A 21,979-nucleotide genomic window follows, 5' to 3' on the forward strand; every position below is an offset into this window, starting at 1 on the left:
AAAATATTAATGATAATTTGTACAAAGTAATTCCTTTGGTCTCAAAACACGCATGCGCACACACACACACACACACATACACCTCTATATATACAACCCTTCTAGAATTTTTCTGCTCAAGCAGAACATTTTTTTCTCTTAAAAATACAAACTACTTGGACACATAAAACATATTCACTCTCAGTTTGAAAAATCATGGGCTTATGTGAATATGAATTCTGTTTGAGCAGGATGCTTTTTTGTATTATCACAGAGATTAATGTTAGGTCTATTTTTTAAATTAATGTACTTGGTAGATTAAAAATTTTAGCTGTCCCTTAATTGAATGACTAATATAATTACTTAAAAAAAAATCCACTGCCATCAAGTCAAGTCTAACCTTGTTTCCAAGGCTGTAAGTCTTTCTGGAGAAGACAGGCTCCTCTTTATTTTAAAGAACCAAACCAATGATGGGTTTGAACTGGATGACCTTGTGGTTAAATATGCCCATTTTTTTCCCTGTTGGATTAGTCCAGAAAACCCTAGAGTCTTCCACAGTACTTCTGCCACATTCCAAATTTGTCTCTACCTTCTAACTTCATCCCCAAACCAGCCACTTTTCACCTCTCCTTTCTCTACCACAAGTGTCCTGGTGGTATTGTAGGTTACAAGTTGGGCTGCTGACCACAGGGCCAGCAATTTGAACCCATCTGCTTTCTGGTCCATAAAGATTGACAGCCTGGGAAATTCCCAGAGGGGTAGTTTTACTATGTGCTGTAAAGTTGGTATGAGTCAGAATGGACTCCATGGCCAAGAGTAAGCTTCTATTCTACCATGTACAAGCAGTATTCCGTACTCCTTTAGACGACGCCAGCAGCTCCTCCTACCTGGTCTCCTTGTGCTTTCTCTTCCACCCCTGCTGCCAAGTCTGTGATACACATGACAGCACCCCTGTTCCTTCTGAAATATTCGTCAAAAGGGAAGTGGTCCCAGTGAAAATGAAATAGGCAGTTACACCATTTCCTAGTATTCAGTCTCTCAGTGGATTCCCATTTGCTTTAGAATAAAGCCATGGCTTCATCATAGGACCATACATTATCTTGGGCCAGCTTCCATTTTTATTTCCTGCCACTCTGCTACTATATTACTACAAGTATACTGGCCTCCTGTGTTGGCAAAACCCTTCTTGGCCCAGGTATTTCTGCTATTCCTTTTTCCTGGAATGTTATTTCCATCTCTCTGCATCTTTCTTATACTCTGTGTGTTTATTCATATCCTTAATAGTGTCTTTCCTAATCACCTTATCTAGAATATGGCATCCCCATAACTTAGTCCTTTTTCTTATCGTGGGCACCCAAGTGATGTGTAGTGGGTTAGACTGCTAACCATTAGGTCATCAGTGGACCTCATTCAGCCATTCCGTGGCAGAAAAATTTGACTGTCTATTCCCACAAAGATTTACAGCCTCAGAAACCCATAGGGGCAGTTCCACTCAGTCCTGTTGGATCACTGTGAATCAGAAATGACTCTATGGCAGTGGGTTGGGTTTGGTTTTTGGTGTAAACTGATGTCATTTACTATTTGCCTAACTTCCGCTGGGAAAGTAAGTTTGGTGAGGACAAGTACTTTATTTTAATTAATTTTGTACTCCCAGTGGCTGAAAACAGTACCTGATACATAACTTAAGAGATCTATGAATGCTCAAAATTTTGAAATAAATACTAAAAGTATTTAGTATGAAGAGCATTGCGAGGATTCAGCATCTAAGCGATGGTGCCTAGTTTCTGCTTTACAGCACATTGTTTTAACCATTTCATTGTGCATTGTTCAATGCCATCGAGAAGAGTTGTACATTCATTATGACATCAATTTTAGAACATTTTCTTTTCTTGTACTGTTATCAACTCTCCGTTTCCCCAGCCTCCCTTGCCAGCCCCAAGAAACCATTAGTATAGATACTATCGCCATACATTTACCTATCCTGGATTTTCTATACAGAACAATATACCTCAAAATCAAGCCAAACAAAAAACTAACAACGATAACAAAGTAAAATAGAGAAAAACCTCAATTGAAAAGAAAGTAGAAAATAGTAAAAAGTAGAACATTTAAAATGGATATAAAGCAAAATCAGCTGATAAGGTGTTACATTTTACATAATGCATAAATAATGAATCTGTTGGCTCATTTTATTTACCTTCTAGTATGCTACTATGGATATTGTCTTTTTTAGAAATGCCACTTTGTTAATAATTACTTTTTTACTTTGTTTCTTACAGTATTCTGTCTCACTTGTTTGCTTACAAGTCTTAAAATTTTGTCAGTGTGCCTTAACCACGAAACAACTCATCTTAATTTTTTTCAACTAATCATAATTTTTAATAAATTTGTTTCCAAAACACCAGAGTGCCTTTGCACAAAATACCTGATTAATAATCTTAAGGTTTTTTTATGATTCTATCACCTCAGTATCTGTTGTACTATGGGCCTTTAGTAACTGGTTGAGTACAAGTCTTTCAGAACTCAATGTCTTAAGAAAATATTTCAATTAAAAACACATACTTACTACATATAGGCACGGCCGATGACCCATTAGCTGATCTTTCAGAAGTATTAAACACAGATGATGACATCCTTGGAATAATTTCTGATGACCTAGCAAAATCAGTTGATCATTCGGGTATGTATAAATACTATGTGCTTGATCTATTTTTTATCATTTGAATGAGAGGTGTGTGGAACAAATTTAGTATTTTGTCTCTTTCCCTGTGACTGAAGCTTTTTTCTGGCTTTGTCAGAACATTCCTCAACATTTTACTTGTTCTGCCTTGACTTTCCTGCTTTAGAAGGGTAAACAGCAAGTTAGGTAATTTCTGTTGTCTTTCAGAGTGCATCATAATTAAGGCTTATCGCCTTACATTCTTGCTGTATCTTGATTCTTCTTTTGTTTGCATTTCCCATCACTCCCCGCGCCTGTGGTAATCATCCATTTTATTTGGTTTGGGTCTTGTAGGTCTTGATTTATGCACTTTCCAGGTTGAGAGCTCACCATTTCCATTTGGTAAGAATCTGAGCAATGGGTGGCCGCTGACTAGAAGTAGTCTTCTTTTCTGTAGTGATTTCCGCTCAGTCTGTAGGTGCATGCATATGTGTTAGTAGTGCTACTTGGTCACTAATCCATACTTTTACCATTTTGTGTGGGACTAAAGCATAGTTACAAACTGTACTGTACTTTGGATGTCTTTCCATAGTTTATTTTCAATGAATGGTTCTATTATTGCTAATCTGTTATTAATAACATTACCCAAACAGTATATAGTGTTTGTTCCTAATAGGAAATCAAACAAGAGCAGTAAACAAGAGCCACTTTTACATGTGACTCTTGCCTAAAATACTAATTTATATGAGATAAAATACCTTGTATTATATAATCTAGATTTAGTATTGTAACTATAGAATATTTTACAAATATAATCTATGCTTGAAATTACTCAGAAAGGACAATGGTTATTAAATATTAGAGTTTTAGCGCTTTTCATTAATTTATGTGAAACATCTCTCCTGATTCACATATTGCATGTGATAGTTTAACAGTACATACATGTAATAAATACACTGTTTTCCAAGTTAAAGCAAACATTTCCATTTGACTTAACAATTCATATCTTAATATAATAAATAGTGCATCTCTTTTGTGGAAATTAGTGATAATTTATAGTTAGATGTTTTATGATACTCAGGATATATATTTACTTTGATTAAAGCATAATTTTATTTAGCACTATGTTTACAAATACATTGTACCAAAATATTACTAATTGGTTATCCAACCTCTTATTATAATCCCAATTAATTCAGAAATGTAGACTTTGCATTGCTCTTTTAAACTATATTTTATGTTAATTAATGATAATAAACAGTTTTATGATTTTGGCTTGAGTATTCTTAGTCCACTTTTTAATCTATCTCATTCCTTTAGCTGGAATAGATATTGGTCAAGTCGCTGATGATCCTTCCTCTCTGCCTCAGCCAAGTGTCAATCAGAGTTCACGAGCATTAAGTGAAGAGCAACTAGATGGAATCCTCAGTCCTGAACTAGACAAAATGGTCACAGATGGTAAAATATTTGCCCTACATCTAGGCTTTCTAAAACACATGAGTAAATATGATTTTCAAAGATTTCTGCATGCTCATTTATAATTTATCATATTTTCTTATAATTTCTATATTAATTATATGCTGATTTTTATATATTGTTTAAATGGTAGTTGTTAATATTTCTATTTATTTTACCCTAGGAGCAATACTTGGGAAGTTATATAAAATTCCAGGTATGTTCATTCTTAAGTTTTAGTAAATGAAAACAGCATTCTCTATACTGTGGCCTTAATAGCCTTTCAATATTCTTAATATTGTTATTTTGTCCATTAGAACTTGGAGGAAAGGATGTGGAAGACTTGTTCACTGCTGTACTTAGTCCTGCAGCCACTCAGCAAACTCCATTACCACAGCCTCCACCCCCATCACAGCTGTTGCCAATGCATAATCAGGGTATGTTAGCTAGAAAATGTTTTACAAGTATTACTCCACATATTTTGATATATAATTAATTTCATATGTACAGGAGTCACTGGATGGCACAAACAGTTAAGTACTTGATTGACTTCTAGCCACAAAGTCGATGCAAACCCTCCACCAAAGGCTTCTCAGAACATAAGCTTGGTGATCTAGGCATACTTCACAAAGATCACAACCTGGAAACCCTAGAGAGCAGTTCTGGTCTGTATACATGATCACCAGGAGTCAGAACTGACTTCATAGCAACTAATTACAGCATTGTGTGCATATGTCTTAGGTGTTTCAAATTGTTAAGTATTTGGCTTTTACTTGAAAATTTGACAATTTAGTCCACCCAGAAATGCCTCTCTCCCCCGCCCCTTAAAAATAGTTAAATAAAAATTAAAAAACTCAGAAAGTTAGCAAACTTTTCCTGAAAATATTAGTTACAACTATAAGCTGTTAAATTATAATGTGTATGGTAACCAAAAGCACAATACCTCAAAAATCGCACAGAAGAGGAAAGGAGAATGAAGCCAAATCAGAGAATAAAAATAAACAGTGCAATCAGTAGTAAAGGATACAAAAAAGAAATAACAAACAAGTTATAAATAATTACTGTATATGTAAGTGGACTAAATGCATCAACCATAGAGCAGAATTTCAGAATAGATAATAAAAGACCAAAATGTCCAAATCTGTGTTGTTTACAAGAGATACACCTTAGACCCAAAGAAACAAACAGTTGAAAGTGTGGGGTAGGGGTGGGGGAAGGACACTGTAGAGCAACTAGTCTAATACACTTGAGCTAAAACTAATAGCACAGTGCAGATTCTACTCCAAGCCACATGGACCATTCTCCAAAATAAACCACGTGTGAAGTCATAAGAAAGTCTTGATACATTGTAAATGATTGAAATCATATCAAGTATTTTTCTGCCCACAATAGAGTGAAACTAAAAATTAATAAAATAAAAAAAATACCTGGAATATATATAACATTGAAATTAAACAAAATACTACAAAACTTCCAATAGATCAACAAAAAAAGAAGAATCACACATTTATGCATTTTTCTCATAAATTTTTTGGGGGGCTCTTACAGCTCTCATCACAATCCGTACATACATCCATGTGTCAGACACATTTGTACATATGGTGCCATCATTTTAAAAGCGTTTCATTTCTGCTTGAGCCCTTAGTATCAGCTCCTCCTTTTTCCCATCCTTCCATCCTTGTGAACCCTTGGTAAATTATAAATTATTTTCAAATTTTTTCCTTTAAGGAACTTCCTTTGTTATTAATAAATCATTTTATTGGGCATTCTTAGAGCTCTTGTAACAATCTATACATCATTTGCATCAAACACATTTGTACATATGTTGCCATCATTGTTTCTAAAACATTTTCTTTCTGCTTGAGCCCTTGGTATCAGCTCCTCTTTCCCCCCTCCTTCCCTCCACTCTCAACCTCGTGGACTCCCGGTAAATTATCAATTATTATTATTTTCTTATACCTTCCACTGTCTCCTTTCAACCACAATTTTGTTATTCATCCTCCTCGTGAGGGGATACGGAAATAAGTCAATCATTGTGATCAGTTCCCCCCTCTCTCCCATCTTCCCCCAACTTTCATGGTATCATTACTCCCATTTATTGTTCCTGAGGGGTTTATCTGCCCTGGATTTGTGTGTCCAGAGCTCTTACCTGTACCTGGGTGCACGGTCTGTTCTAGCCGGATTTATAAGGTAGAACTGGGGTCATGAGAGTCGGGGGTTGGGGGTGGGGAGGAAGCATTAAAGAACTAGAGCAACGGTTCTCAACCTGTGGTTCATGACCCCCTTGGGGGTCGAATGACTCACCGCGTCGTCCAATTCATAACAGTAGCAAAATTATACTTAAGAAGTAGCAACAAAAATAATTTTATGGGTGAGGGTCACCACAACATGAGAAACTACATTAAAGGATCACGGCATTAGGAAGGTTGAGTAATTTTGTGTTTCGTTGGTATTATATTTTACCCTGGCTGGCTCTTCCTTTTCTTGTGAACCTTTTGTGAGGGGATGTCCAATAGTTTACGATGAACTTTGGGTCTTCACTCCTACCCCCCTCATTCGTATCAATATGATTGTTTGAGTCTTATGCCTGATACCTTCTCCCAGCAACACCTGGTGATCACACAGGCTGATGTGCTTTCATTTGGGAAGCTGTTAAATGTACCGTATATACTCATGTATAAGCTGAGTTTTTCAGCACATTTTTTATGCCATTTGGTAAAATTAGGTGCCTCAGCTGATATTTGGGTCAACTTATACTTGTGTATATATGGTAATATCTATGGTCACCAAAAAGAAAATACCCAGAAAATCATACAAAAAAGGAAAGGCGAATGGAGGAGGATCATAATGAGTATTGAAGGTACCCTGCACTGCCAAAAGAGCAAACAAATCTGTCTTAGAAGAAGTACAGCACTGAAAGGCAAATCTGGAGAGACTACTTTAGACATGTTGTCAGGAGAGACCGATCCCTAGAGAAGGACATCATGTTTGGTGGATAGAGAGAGGAAAACCCTGGGCAAGATGGATTGATGTTGGCTACAACAATGGGCTCAAACATAAGAACAATTGTGAAGATGGCACAGGACCAGATGGTTTCATTCTGTTGTACATAGAGTCACTGTAAGTCAGAACCGACAGTGGCACCCAACACCACCACCACTACATGGGTAACAGAAGGATTAATACAACACCAGGAATTAAAGATGGAAGGACAAACTAATCTAAGACCTACTAAAAGAAAGGAAAGAACAGAAACTATTCAAACAGAAACAGAACAAAACCAGAAGCTGTGGTTCTCTGGAAATATCGGTAAACCCTTACTTACACAGACAGAGGAGAAAATATATGAAGAAGGAATAACTGTGTGCGTGTGTGCGTGTGCGTGCAAATTACAGCTGACCTAATTGAAATAGAAGTGTGTGTGTGCATGTGTAAATTACAACTGACCTGATTTGAAATAGAAGTATAACAATATTATGAAAAACCCTATGGCAACAAACCAGATGAGATGAACAAATTCTTAGAGAAGTACACAAAAGGGAAAGTTTCAACAAACACGTAACAAGTGAAGAGATTGAATTAGTGATTTGAAAAACGTAATAGAAATAGCTTTAGACTAAATGCCTTCATTATGGAATTCTACCAACATTTAGAGCAGAATTGAGACCAATTTTATTGACCCTTAGATGGTTGCTCACAAGCCTTGAAGAACCTAGTCACTGCTCAACAAACTAGGGTATAGATATAGAACATTGTCTTGTGAACTGTGTATTAGCAGTTGATCTTCATGTCCTCTGATACTATAACTCTGAGTCCCAAAACGCATAGACTAATTCTCTCAGTGTTTGGTTATAGCTAAGAAGTTTTCATAATTTTACCCCTAGCTTTCTCTTATATTCATGGTTAAATTTGCAGTACTGCCATTAGGTTGATTCCAATTTATTGTGACCCTGAGGCTTTATGTCTTTGTGGGAGTGGATAGCCTTCATCTTTGTTCCTTGGAGCTGGTGGTAGATTTGGACCACAGCCTATGGCTAGAAGTTCAACACTTAGTCAACAGTACCAGCAGGACTTATTAAAACATAGGGAAAAAATCCTTACTGCCATCAAGTCAATTCGGCCTCATCCCTGCAATGGGATAGAGTAGAACCACCCCTGTGGGTTCCTAAGACTGTAACTCTTTGTGGGACTGGGAAGGGTTTCAAACTGCTGATCTGTGATTAGCAATCCAAAGTGTAATAATTTCCTCCAGGACCTCTTAGCACATGTAAATACATACGTAGAAATATCTTTTCAAGCCTATATGTGTTCGTGTGTATAGGCCCCTTTTCAGCTTCAGCTTCTATGTATAGTCACTTATAGGTTATTGTTATTACAGTTATTGCAAGTTTGTCATTATTGCAGCAAAATAAAAATTCTGGTTTTGATGGCAGTTTTGATTTTATATGTTGTATTTAATTTCTCTCCGGACCTCTTGCTTCCTTTCTTTTGGTTGGCTTGGAATTTGTTCCTCTGTCTAATTCCTCAGATTATTGAGTTGGCTAGTAATTTGAAGTTTGGTTGTTAGCTATTGAGAGTTGAGATTTATTTGATAATTACTATTATTGCAGGGTATCATTGTATACAATTGTATTTACCTTTGTTCATTCAACTTCATGCTCCTCTTAGTATCTTCCTTTGCTCCTCACAGTATCTTCCTTCACCCTGATTATTGTATGCTTACAATAGAAACCAAAGTGTATTAGCAGTTATCTGGAGTGCTGTAGCAGGAAAGAAAATGATGAGTTGTACTGCTTATGATATACCATTTCTGATTACAGTGTTGGGAATTTTGGATTGATTAGGGGAGGACTGTACGGCTGATATGGACCCCTGGTGGCAACAGTGTTTAAACCACTTGCCTGCTAACCAAAAGGTTAGCAGTTCAAACCCTCCAGCCATTTCCACCAAGGAAGATGTACAGTCTGCTTCATTCGGCCTTGGAAACTCTATGAGGAAGTTATTTTCTCATCATAATTCCTCAAAATATGTTATTTTCTCAACATAATTTCCAAACCAGTTGCTTTTCTGTCAATTCTGATTTAGCAACTTGATAGGTTTGGCTATAGCCAATTAATATAAGTACTATAAAAATTGAATTCACAAATGTTTTATATATATGTATAAATATATATATTTATATATTTACAACAATGGAGAAGGGTGAACTCTCGGCTTAGACTGCATATGTAGCACCACATATTCATGCTATGGTCTGGAGATTTGGGGCCATGGTTTCATGGGATAGCCCAGTTACCATGTGTAGGGCTTCTTTTCGACCTTCTACTTGGTTGTATAATGCCTATGGTCTTAAAAGATTGCAAGTAACCATTCAAGGTAGAACCACTGATCTCTCTTCACCTGAAGCAACCAAGGAAGAAGAAAAGTCTGATACAGAAAGGGCAAGTTGGATTTGTGGGTAATTGCCTCCATGAAAAACATTGCTCCTCTGCCACAAGTCCAGAAGAACTCTTTGGTGCCTGGTACCAATGATGAACTTAATAATAAGAGATCTTAAAGAAAAATTATGATAAAAAGGGAGAAGGTACAGAATTTCAAATTCTGTTATATTCTAGACTTTTTAGAACCATGGAGGCTGGATGAGCTCCTAGAGCTAATACCAAAGTCATCTTTAATACTTAAGCTAAGCCAGAGTATCTTCTGAAGTCATTCTTAAAGCCAATCAATAGTTTAACTTTTTATTTTAAGAATTGTCTTTTGCATTTGCTTTATTAAGGTCTATCTATGAGATTAAATAGATGACAGCAACTTGAGAAATCACAAGATTTAGGAGGTGTGAGTTTACACTACCTGTGGTGATGTAGCTGGTTTTCTTTGGGTGCTAGCAACAAAGTCAGCATATCAAATCTAGCAATTTCTCTAATGAATACAATCTCTACTCACATAAAGATTTACAGCCTTGAAAACCTTTTAGAGGGCTGCTATGATTCAGAATTCACTGGATCACAATGCATTTATTTTGAGTTTATTAATGGAGGAAGAATTTCTAAGAAAAGGATGAGGATGGTTACACAAATCTATTAATGTAATCATTATCACTGAATTGTACATGTAGAAATTGTTGAATTGATCTAGGGTCTACTGTGAATACTAACAATTTTTTAAAACAAAAAGAAAGAAAACCTTATGGAGCATATACTTCTGCTCCGACACACATGGGATGTCCAGGGGTCACAACAGGCTCAGTAACAGCGGGGTAGGTTTGGTTTGATGTACGTAGGTACGAAAAGTTACTAGAAATGTGCTTATCTTTGAGTTATTCTTCCTTAAACTTGTTGAAGCCATAAACTTGTATGTATTATACAACAAGCTAGTTTAATCCTTTAGTCATCCCATGGAAGAAAGATGAGGCTTTCTAATCCCTTACACATTGACAGTTTCGGAAACTCACAAGAGCAGTTTTGTTCTGTCGTGTAAGGTCTGTAGGGTTGCCCTGAGTCGACTTGCTAGCAGTGAGTTTGGTTTTTTAGTAATCAAATTTATAATGATCTTTTGTGATCATAAAAACATACTGATTTCCTGAATTGTCCGTCACATTTCTACCTCCAGAACTAGAATTCTATTGCTGATTTATTAGCAGTTGGGGGGATTTAAAGGAGCCCTGTGGGTCTGGTGGGCTGTGCATTGGGCTGCTAACCAGGGTGTGCAGTTTGAAACCACCAGATTCTCCATGGAAGAAAGATGAAACTTTCTGCTGCTGGAAAGATTTATAATCTCAGAAACCAGTAGGGACAATTCTACTTTGTCCTATTGGGTTGCTACGAATGCTAATTGATATATTAACTGAGGGTAAGCGAGGTTGTAACAGTGCCTTCCCTTTTAAACTGTTTGTTTCAGCTCACTTTCTCTTGTCCTTCCCACATACTAATTTCCCCTGTTTCATGACTATTCATTGATCATTGATCTGCTCTCAATTTCAATGTCATTGCTTCAGATTTATCAATCACCACACCCACTCTATGCATTTTGTTTGTAGCATGTGGCACAAATATGACCTACTTTAGTCATATGGTCTTCCTGTTAGAGTATACATTTTATGAATAATAGAGCCACCTCTGTCTTGTTCATTGTTGTGTACCGATACACCATATCTGCTCAGTAAATGTCTTCCCAAAACAAATCAGTTTCTTTTCTGTTGTCTATTAAAATTCCTAATATTTGTGGAAATTTGATTATTTTGTATGATTTTCTCAACTACCTGTAACTAGCTGCAAGATAAATAAGTGTTAGTTTCTTTATAGAGCAGTGGTTCTCAACCTTCTTATTGCTGTGACCCTCATGTTGTAGTGACTCCCCCAACCATAAACTTACTTTCATTGCTACTTCATAACTGTAATTTTGCTACTGTTAAGAATCAGGCAACCACTGTGAAATGGTCTCTCGACCCCCCACCCCCTTCCAAAGGGGTCGTGACCCACAGGTTGAGAACCAGTATTCTAGAGAGTGCTGAAATCTAATGGCCTCAAATTAAAATTTTTAGAAGTAGATAGGGAATTGTGTGTCATTCATTGTTGCAGGTAGGACAATTTCCTACAGAAAGGATTTGGAGTCTAATATGGCATATAGTTTTGACAATTGGAATGAGCATAGAATCGTTTGTGTATTCTGTTATCATTGTTTTATGTTATTATCTTTTATCCAAATAAGAAAAAATTCTTAATGTACATAATTTAAAATATTTGAGTTTCTACCAATTTAACCACTAAGTGTCCCTTGGTTTTTAGTAGACTAACAAGTGGTTTACATGTAGATAAAATAAAGTACTGCTGCTTGCTTCCCTTATGTTTTCAGCAAGATTTCATGACTGACACAAAATATCTTGTAGCACAATGAATTGCCTGAATTCATGAGGGTTAAAAGTTAGGATAAGCACAAAAAGTTAAGCTACAATTCAGGTTCAGGATTCACTTGGGATTAATAGGACAATATCAGGAAGTACAAAAGCAAGGTACATCCCTCCCTCCTTCAGTGGAGACAACTTCCAACCAAGATAGAGCAAAAAGGTGCATGAAGTTGACAGTTCCCTGCTGGAACACCTCTCATACCCTTCTCAGCTGGTGTTCGTGTCCTCTGCCACAATCAAGTTCAGCTTGGCTGTGTTTCTGCCTTTGCTGCCAGGTGGGGTCACCACTCTCCTCTGCTGGACAGATGTCTCTGACATCAGGCTCTCAGCTGCTACCTAGCCGAGTTCAAAGTCACTAAAGCAGGTTGCTCAGCTCTCTCAATGCCTGCTCTATTCTTTCAGCGCTCTACCTGCACTCAGACCACCTTCCATTGGCCTATCAACCATTCACTGGCCCAAATGATTGCCAAGCAAGCAGCTCTTAGCTCTTTTGGCTGCCGCTGTTTAAGCAATGGGTCTCATTTACCACCATTTCCCCAGCCATTTGCCATTGGTTTCTCAACTGCGGACTAGCGTAGCTCTCTCACCTGCAGCTTTTTTCAGCTACCTGGTCCAGCTTTTACCTGAAAGCGCTTACAGCTACAGTTCTGGGTTTTTGTTTCTTTAACTAGATCTGGGAAGGTTTTAAGCACTTGGCTTCTATATCTTAGGGGACACACTGCCCCCTCCTGGTTTCTGTCAAGCAGGTGGCTTTGAAAGGCAGGCTCTGTATTTCATTCTTTTATATAACCCTGTCTAAATTAGTTACAATATGGAATCTTCTTTATTAGACCAGAGTTCAACCATTCCTCAACCTTGAGATTCAGTCACTGATGTTTTACAGAAACATGTAAAGATCGGCTCTTCCCTGTTCAAAAATAACAGCCCCTGTAGTGTAGAACGTGCCCTGTGAGGTTCCCCAAGTCCCCAAGTTGTTTCTCCAAAGAACTATGGCAAAGGACTCGGGCGGGATGGGATAACCTTTTAGGTTATTTTCCAAAGAAACAAGACAAATGCCATATAAAGGAATTGATTTGCACTTAAAAAAACAAACAGCTTTGTATTGTGAACTAGGTGAAGGTTTGCCAGAGCTGATCAGATGTTTTATGTTCAACAGTTCATCACTTCCCATTGTCTTGCTCTGCTTCCATTTTCTTGTATCTTGTCCTTGTCTTCACCCAAGTAACACTGGGCTACCCCTGGAGCCTGTGGTTCCCTTTTCCTCGAAGCCTGTTTTTTTTTAGTATGAAAATAATTGATTTAAAAAAAATTAATAGTGGTCTCATACAATGTTTGTGTCATACAATTAGTGTTTGACTAATTTCACTTGGCATAATGTCTCCATTTCATCTGTCATAAAGTTTTTTTATTACTAGATCATTTTATTGGGGACTCTTACGACTCTTGTTACAATCCATACATTGAGTGCGTCAGGCATGTGTGTATATATGTTGTCTTCATTCTTTGTCATAAAATTTTTTATACATTCATTGTTCTTTCATATTACTTAGTCCATTATGTGTGTACCAAACTTTACTTAGCCTTTGTTCCACCAATGAGCATTCAGGTTCCTCCCATCTTGTTACTTTGAATAAGGCGTCAGTGACCGTGTATGTGCATTATTACTGTTGCGGCTCTTAGTTATTCATTTTTGAGGAAGCACTACACCGCTCTCCGTAGTGGTTATGTCACTTCACAGTCCTACCCGCAGCATGTGGCAGTTGTTCAGTCTCTCTGCACCCTTGCCAGCATTTGTTGACTATTTTCTTTGTTGTTGTTGACTTTCACGCTGCTGTCAGTGCTGAGATACCCTCATTGTTTTCATTTGTGTCTCCTTAATGACTGAGTATTGCAAACACTTCTACCTATGTTTGTTAGCTGCCTGAATGTTGTGTTTGATGAACTTGCCATTCAAGTCCTCTGCCCATTTCTAATTGGGTTGTTTATATTTTTTGTTGTTGTTGACCTGTTGAAGTTTTCTGTAGATTTTATAGATTAGTGCCTCTCCGATATGCCATTGCCAAAACCTTTTTCGCAGTGCATGGGTTCTCTTTTTATGTAAGCCTTTAATCCATCTGTTTTGTATGTGGAGTGAAGTATGGTCCTGTTTATTCTGCAGTTGGAGACCCAGTTTGACCAACACCATTTGTTAAAGAGACCATCTCTTTCCATTTTAAGGTGTTTCGGTAAAATCAATTGTCTATAAATGGATAGATTTACGCTGGGTTCTCAATTCTGTTCTTTTGGTCTGTGTGTCTATCATTGGTACCCGTACCAGAATGCTTTGATTTCTGTGACTGTCTAGTAGACTTGGAGAACAGAAGGTGAGAGCTCTTCATTTTTTTAGTTCTTTAGTCATGCTTTGTTTATCCTGGGTCTCTTTCTTTCCCATATAAAATTAGTGATAAGTTTTTCCATCTCTTTAAAGAATGATGTTGACATCTGGAATGGGATTGCATTTTATTACTTTGGGCTGCTATGCACAAGGTCAGCAGTTTGAAACCACTAGCTTCTCCTAAGGGGAAAGCTGAGGTTTTCTACTCCCATAAAAAATTGCAGCTTCAGAAACCCACAGGGACACTTGTACCCTGTCTTAAAGGCTTGCAGTGAAGCAGAATCCATTCGATGGCAATATGTTGACTAGTCCTACTCATGGACATGGTATAGTCTTGCACTTTTGTAGAATTTTTTTAGTTTCTTATAGTAATATTTTGAAGTTTTCTTTGGTTAGTTTTGTTCCTTTGGTTAGGATTATTCCTAAGTGTCTCCTTTTGGGGGTGGCGGTTATAAAAGCAGCCTTGGTGGCAGTGTGCTTACACATTGTATTGCGATCAGCATGGTTGCCAGTTTCAAACCACTTAGCAGCTCTGTAGGAGAAAGACCAGGCTTTCTCTTCCCATTACCAGAAACCCATAGGGGTCTATGAGTCAGCAATGATGCCAGGACAGTAAATTTGATTTTATAAATGGTATTATTTTCTTAATTTCTTTTTCAAACCTCTCTTTCTTATTAGTATATAAGAATCTGACACATTTTTATATGTTAATCTAGTGCCCTGCCACATTGCTGAATCTTTCAATTCCAACAACTTGTTGAGTCTTTTGGGCTTTTTACATGTAGAATCATATCTGCAAATACAGAGAATTTTACCATTTACCAATTTTTATGCTTTTAATTCCCCATTGTTTGATTGCATCCAGCTACTGTATGTTTTTCAGTAAAATTTCAGATTCTTTCATTGAGCCAACTTTTCACTGTAATTGAAAAATTGATAGAGTTTTCTACCTTAATCTTTGTAATAAACTTGATTTAATAAACCTAAGATTTCGGTGCCCAGCTTTGTCATTTTATAGGCTGACTCCCCAAAATCAGGTAGCTCTCATAGCTCTAGAGACAAAATCTTGGAAACTTACTGTTGATTGGCCTTTCTTTCCTCACACAACCACTGGTCCTAGTTATGCCCTTGTTTACCTTAGAGTTGTAATGTCCTCTATCCCATGGCCTGGCAAATTAATCAAGTTAACAATTCTCACAGCCCTTATATCCCAAATATTATCCAGTTCTAAAACATGTTTGTTGATAGACTTAACTGGTAAATATGGGGTATAACTCTGTCATAATATTGTAAATAGTGTTAGAACAGAATTCATGTATTTTTTCACTTTAGAATATATCTTTATATTTCATCCTATTAGGAGGGCTTTTTGAGAATAAACACACCAAAAAAGTATGCTGGAAAACTGATCCTACAGTTGACTTGTTTCCAAATAGAGATAAGTGGAAGATCAAAATTAGGATTAAACTATAGATTTAGAAGAATTATTTGGAAACAGGTAGCTTTATTGTTTACCTGATGTTCTTGAAACATGCAAATAAGCTAGAATAAACTTAAAATGCATTTCAAGGCCGACAAAAAGTAATGAAATATAAACTGTAATTTAGTACACATGAGAAGCCCTCTACATTCATGAGAAAGATGAGAATCAAGACCAGCACAAAGCTGGTTCCTGTGAAGTGAAGGCAATATATGCCACATTTCTTGCACCAGTTGTTCTCCCCACAGTGTATATTTGTCTGCTTGGTTCAATAATTTGTTGCAGTGAACACACACTACTCAAAGACTGTACTTACAAATTATCTGGCTTAATAGGGAAGTAAAGGTACAACGTGAGATCAGGTTCATTTTGGAAGTAACAAGATACAACTCTGGCAATAGGAATACAGTGTGTCAATCAGGTCAGTTTCCAGCCAAGAGAACTCTCATCTTCTCTGCTGCCAGTAGGCAGACAAGTATTGCAGCTCTTTTTGCTCCAGCATCCAAGAGACACTCTACGAGCAAGGCTCTTGGCTGTCTCCCCTTACAGGCCAGCAGCTGCATAGCTTCATGGTGTGGGAGGCCCATTTCAGCCAGGTTGCACTGTTCTCTCCCGGTTCCTGCACCTTGTGCTACTGGGCCTGTTTTGTATCATCTCTCGCCATTTCTCATGTTAAAAGTTTTATCTTTTAGTTGTAGGAGGTTCTCAAGACAGGAACAGCATCCAAAAGACATCTGCTTCCAGGTTCTTCTTTAATGGTAACTAGGTTTCCCTCACCTTCTGTGAGAATTGGCCCTTTTATGCATGCAAATAATGAATCCCTGCAAGGTACATAAAATAAATCAATCACAGAGCAGGCTGCTGGCCAACCAGTTGTCTTGAAAGAATTATAAATTCAAGACTAGAAAGGCTACCTTCAAATAAAAATGCATTGTATCCAAAAAACTAAAATCAAAAAAGATATATTTTTAATAATCATCATGTAATTGTTAATAATATTTGAAATGCTGCTGGTTTAAAACTATATTAGCATTAATCCATAAAAATAGAGGTATTAGCCTATGTACATATATTTATATGGCAATACTCTGAGGGAGTCGATAGACTTTGGGCCTCTGCTCATACCCTCCCTCAACAAAAGAACACGTTCTAAGGAATTGGTAGTCTGAGGTGCTCACCCTCCCAACACAATCGCTGAAGACAAAATGGGTGCATAAGCAAATGTGATGAAGAAGGCAGATGGTGCTCGCCTATTAAAAGATACAGCATCTGGGGTCTTTTAGGCTTTAAGTGAAACAAGCAGCCATCCAGCAGAGAAACAGCAAGCCCACATGGAAGAAGCACACCAGCCTGTACAATCATGAGGTGTCATTGGGACCAAGTAACAAGTATCAGAAGACCCTTAACAATAAAAAAAAATCGAAAACCATATGGTTAAGCGTGAGAGGGATCAGAGCAGAGACCCAAAGCTCATCTGTAGGCAAAGGAACACCCCCCCCCCCCCCACACACACACACGGGTCACAGGGCAGGCATGAGTCAACCAGGATGCAGTGAAGCACCAATGAAACACACAGTATTCCTCTGGTTCCTTGAGGCTTTCTCACCCCCACCACCATGACCCCAGTATTGCCTCTCACTTTGGATTAGGCCAGAGCATGTACACGGCCATAGATAAGAGAGCTGACAACACATGCAACCCAGGAGCAGGAATGGGAAGAGAGATACCAGATAGAAAGGGCAAAGGGGGTGGGGGCAAGGAGGGGAACCCATCAAAATGACACAACCACACACACCCCTCCAAGGAAAGAATAATGGAAACCATGAAGGAAGGGAGACAGTGGTTGGTGTGAGACATGAAAATAACTTATAATCTTATCAAGGGGTCATGAGGATAGGGATGGAGGGGGGGATAAAGAGGAGCTGATACCAAGGGCTCAATCGAAAGTAACTGTCTAAAGAGAATGATGGCCACAAGTACAAATATGCCTGATACAATTGATGTATGGATTGTACTGAGCATTGTAAGAGCCCTGAAAAAACAGATTTAAATAAAACTATTCGAAAATTTTTAATTATCACAACTGGTTTTTTGTATTCACACAAATAGTGAAATATAATTTTAAAAATTTTTAAATAAAAATTTTAGATGAAAAGGAAAGATAATTCACTTACAAGACTTAATAGCATTTGTTATGATTCATTCTTTTGGTAGAACTTGCTTCTATTAAGTCAGTGGTTCTCAACTTTCCTAATGCCGCAACCCTTTAATACAGTTCCTCATGTTGTGACCCCCCCCCCCAACCACAAAATTATTTTATTGCTATTTTGTAACTAATTTTGCTACTGTTAGGAATTAGTCGATCCCTGTGAAAGGGTCGTCCAACCCCCAAAGGGGTCATGACCCACAGGTAGTTTCTGTATGGCTGCACTCTGCCAAATGCTAACCGTACATTATTTTAGTTAATCCAAATAGCAGAATACCTTCATTTTCAGAAATTGGATTTCTGCTTTGGATTGCAAATCACACTATCTTCAGTACACCAGTATGATAGTACTTAACAGCTATAAGCCCTTTGCCATCAAATCAGTTATGACTCATAGCATTCCTATAAGACAGTTGGACTGTCCCCGTGGGGTTTTTCAAGGCTGTAAATTTTATGGAAGCAGACTACCATCTGTCTTCAGTGCAGTAGATGGTGAGTTTGAACCAGTGGTTTTGGGCTTAGTAGTTGAGCACTTAATTACTATGTTATCGGGAGTCCCCAAACTTAGTGATAAAGATCAACATTTTACAATCAAAAGTCACTCTAAGTAATATTTTACAGTATAGTTTTAAAATAATTCAATTTTTCAGTAGTGTTACAAGTTTATATTTATAAACCAGTTAAAAACCACTTGTTTCAAAATTGTATGAATATTGTGTAACTATGTTACCCAAATAATGTTTTTCTTCCTTAAGATGTTTTTTCACGGATACCACTCCTGAATGGCCTTATTGGACCTAGTCCTCATCTCCCACATAATTCATTGCCTCCTGGAAGTGCACTGGGAACTTTCTCTGCTATAGCACAGCACCCTTATACTGATGCCAGGTATTTAAAAGCCTTTATCTTCTATAAAAATTTAAATTATGCTAGTTTTATTATACTGCTAAATAAGTTAGTCTGTTTAAATTATTGTCCACATTATTGCTTTAAGGTGCCAGAGGTCAGTTGTAACTCGTCGTGACCCTCTACAACAGAATAAAATGCTGTTGGGGACTGTGCCATCCAAATAGTTGATCTATTTGGGTTATCCTTTTTTTTTTTTAAGCTGATGCTCTGCTTTCATTAAGCATGATGTCATTTTCCAAGAACTGGTTGGTCCTTCTTGATAATAAGTCCATAGAATATAAGGCCAATGCTGGCCATCCTTGTTTGTAAGGAGCATTCAGCTATACTTCTTCCAAGACAGAGTTGTTCATTTTTCTGGCATTTCATGGTATATAGTTAATAGAACAACACCATAATTCAACAGCATCAATTCTTAAGCCTTAAACCTTCTTTATTCATTGCCCAGCTTCTGCATGCCTACGAGAGAGCTTCTAAAAGTTTGTGGACAATTTCATTGTCTTCTATGTTCTCACACTTTTTAAAAGTCCCGTTGAATGAGATGATTTTATGAGTGTAAAGCTAAGTTCTTTATTATTTGCCAGGGAGAAAAATGCAGCATTTAATCCAATGGTGAGTGATCCTAATAGCTCTTGGACACCATCGGCACCCGCTATGGAAGGAGAAAACGATGCCATGTCAAATACCCAGAGAAGTACCCTTAAATGGGAAAAAGAAGAGGCTTTGGGAGAAATGGCAACAGTCGCACCAGTTCTCTACACAAATATTAATTTCCCTAACTTAAAGGAAGAATTCCCTGGTAAGTCATGGATGTTCTACTGTTGTATCAATTTTCTCTTACACATAATGACACTATTTTTTTTACTGCAACATAAAGCCATCTTATCACTCATTTTCATTTAGTGTTGCATAATTTGGAGATTTCCTTGTCTAGAAACACCTTGCATTTTCTTAGCCCTAGACCCTACACCTGTTAATTATTTTCAAAAAGTAATTTAAATTTCTTTTGGATCAGTTTTCCAACTTCTAGCTATGCTTATAAACACATGAAAGTCAGAATTGTGTTATATAAATTAGTTCTACCCCTAAATCACTAGAATATGAAGTATCATTTAATCAAAAGAATTAATTAGGCCAAATTTGAGTCAGTTCTAAATAGTGTTGACATTAAAACTAACCCAGTGCTGTCTTCCCTTCTTGTCTCGTCATCTTTTTTCAATTGATTACCATTACCTTTGAAAATTCAGATGGGTATTAATGGAAAATTATGATTAGCCAGAGATTGAAATATTTGCATTAATGAAATCTTCCATAACTACATATTGTTTTAATAATTTTAGTTCAAGAATAACCAGAATTTTTCACTTAAGCCCCATTACATGAATTACATCATATCTAGAAGTGAATTTTGTATGAATAATGTGTGCTTTATGGGTACTTTTTTAGTATGGTATCCCTGTGGTCATTTATTTCTTATATAAAGAAATAAATGATAGTTAACAGACGGAATCAGAGGTTTAGTGTCAGAATGTCTATTAAAGCAGTATTCACATTCTTCAGCTATATGTATACTTATCCCATTTATATTTGCTATTTTTTTCTCACTACCATCAAATTGATTCCAACTCATAAAGAGTAGCATTGCCTTCTGTAGATTTCTGGAGCTGTAAATCTTTAAGGGATAAGAAAATCTTCCTCTTCCTTCCTCGAAGCACCTTGCTTCTAATGGCTGACCTTGGAATGAGTAACCCAATGCTGAATCCACTATGCCGCCAGGCCTCCTTCGGTTGTTGTTCCATGCATGTATTGGTTATTTTCAATCACTTTGTGTCAGTGTAGATTGAGCGTATAGATGCAGCAGAGCAAAATAATGACCTAGAACTTCATGAAGTGCTGTGGCTGTGTTCTCTCAGCTGATGTTCCTTGGCACTGACTTTTGGGAAACCTCTTTTAAAAGATGGAATAAATCTCTTTTACATGTATCCTTAGCACTTTTTGTACTGTCATGATAAAAAACTTCATACAAATGTCTTAAATTCCTGACTTTTCCACGTGCTCGTGCACAAATGTTTACTATCTTTGGGGCATATTTTGTTTATTTAGATATTTTATAATTTTAGCATTTTCTGATAATGTCTTACAGAACTCAGGTAATTAATTTATTATAGTTTAGATTTATTTTGACTGTTTAGTCTCTTGAAATTAACATTTTTATAACTCTACAAGCCTGATTAATAAGGCAATACTTTATTCAGAAAATAGCTTTTGAATTACTACATGCCAGGAGTTTTGTGTTGTAAAGATACTAATTTATGAAAACAATGGCGTGAATAAGATAACTGTCAGATGTTCATCAGCAATCTTTTCTATCATTGCATATTTGTGCTTTGGTTCTACAATTGTGTACACTGTGTTCTTTGTTACAGACTGGACTACCAGAGTAAAGCAGATTGCTAAATTATGGAGAAAAGCAAGCTCACAGGAAAGAGCACCATATGTGGTATTTAAAAAACTTCTCTATGTTTATATTTCTAAACAAAATACCTGAACGATATTTTATTTTAGCAATAAAAATCCATTTTTATTACAGATAATAAAAATATTTTCATTGCAGAAAATCTGTCATTATTTGAGCAACTAGCAAACTTCTTTTATAGTGATTTCCTAAGTCATCACACCATAATTATAGAGTGTGTCATTCTTTTTGTTTTTAAATCATTTTATTAGGGGCTCATATAACTCTTTTTACAATCCGCACATACATCATTTGTGTCCAGCACATTCATACATATGTTGCCATCATCATTCTCAAAACACCTGCTTTCTACTTGAGCCCTTGGTGTCATCTCATTTTCCCCACCCTCCCCACTCCCCATTCCCCCTGAATCCTTGATAATTTATAAATATTTATTATTTTATCATGTCTTACACCATCCCACGTCTCCCTCCCCCAGTTCTCCGCTGTCCGTCCTCCAGGGGGAAAGGAGGGTTATATGTAGACCTTGTCATCTGTTCCC

At 37.1% G+C, this 21,979-nt stretch overlaps 1 protein-coding gene across 15 annotated transcripts in view; it reads left to right on the top strand.

The window, feature by feature from the left end:
• KMT2C (lysine methyltransferase 2C) overlaps nt 1–21,979 on the top strand; it is a 327,314-nt gene that overhangs the window by 238,089 nt on the left and 67,246 nt on the right. For 10 of the 15 annotated variants that reach the window (XM_075550191.1, XM_075550199.1, XM_075550194.1 and 7 more), the window contains 8 exons: nt 2,555–2,659; nt 2,993–3,040; nt 3,959–4,138; nt 4,278–4,310; nt 4,411–4,530; nt 18,812–18,944; nt 19,547–19,761; nt 21,389–21,462. In XM_075550191.1, the coding sequence (XP_075406306.1) occupies nt 2,555–2,659; nt 2,993–3,040; nt 3,959–4,138; nt 4,278–4,310; nt 4,411–4,530; nt 18,812–18,944; nt 19,547–19,761; nt 21,389–21,462 (908 nt within the window). The remainder of the gene's footprint in view (nt 1–2,554; nt 2,660–2,992; nt 3,041–3,958; nt 4,139–4,277; nt 4,311–4,410; nt 4,531–18,811; nt 18,945–19,546; nt 19,762–21,388; nt 21,463–21,979) is intronic. The other 5 variants (XM_075550207.1, XM_075550200.1, XM_075550206.1 and 2 more) reach the window with 3 other exon arrangements.

Source organism: Tenrec ecaudatus, chromosome 5 (assembly GCF_050624435.1).
Source record: "Tenrec ecaudatus isolate mTenEca1 chromosome 5, mTenEca1.hap1, whole genome shotgun sequence".
Lineage (NCBI taxonomy): Eukaryota > Metazoa > Chordata > Mammalia > Afrosoricida > Tenrecidae > Tenrec > Tenrec ecaudatus.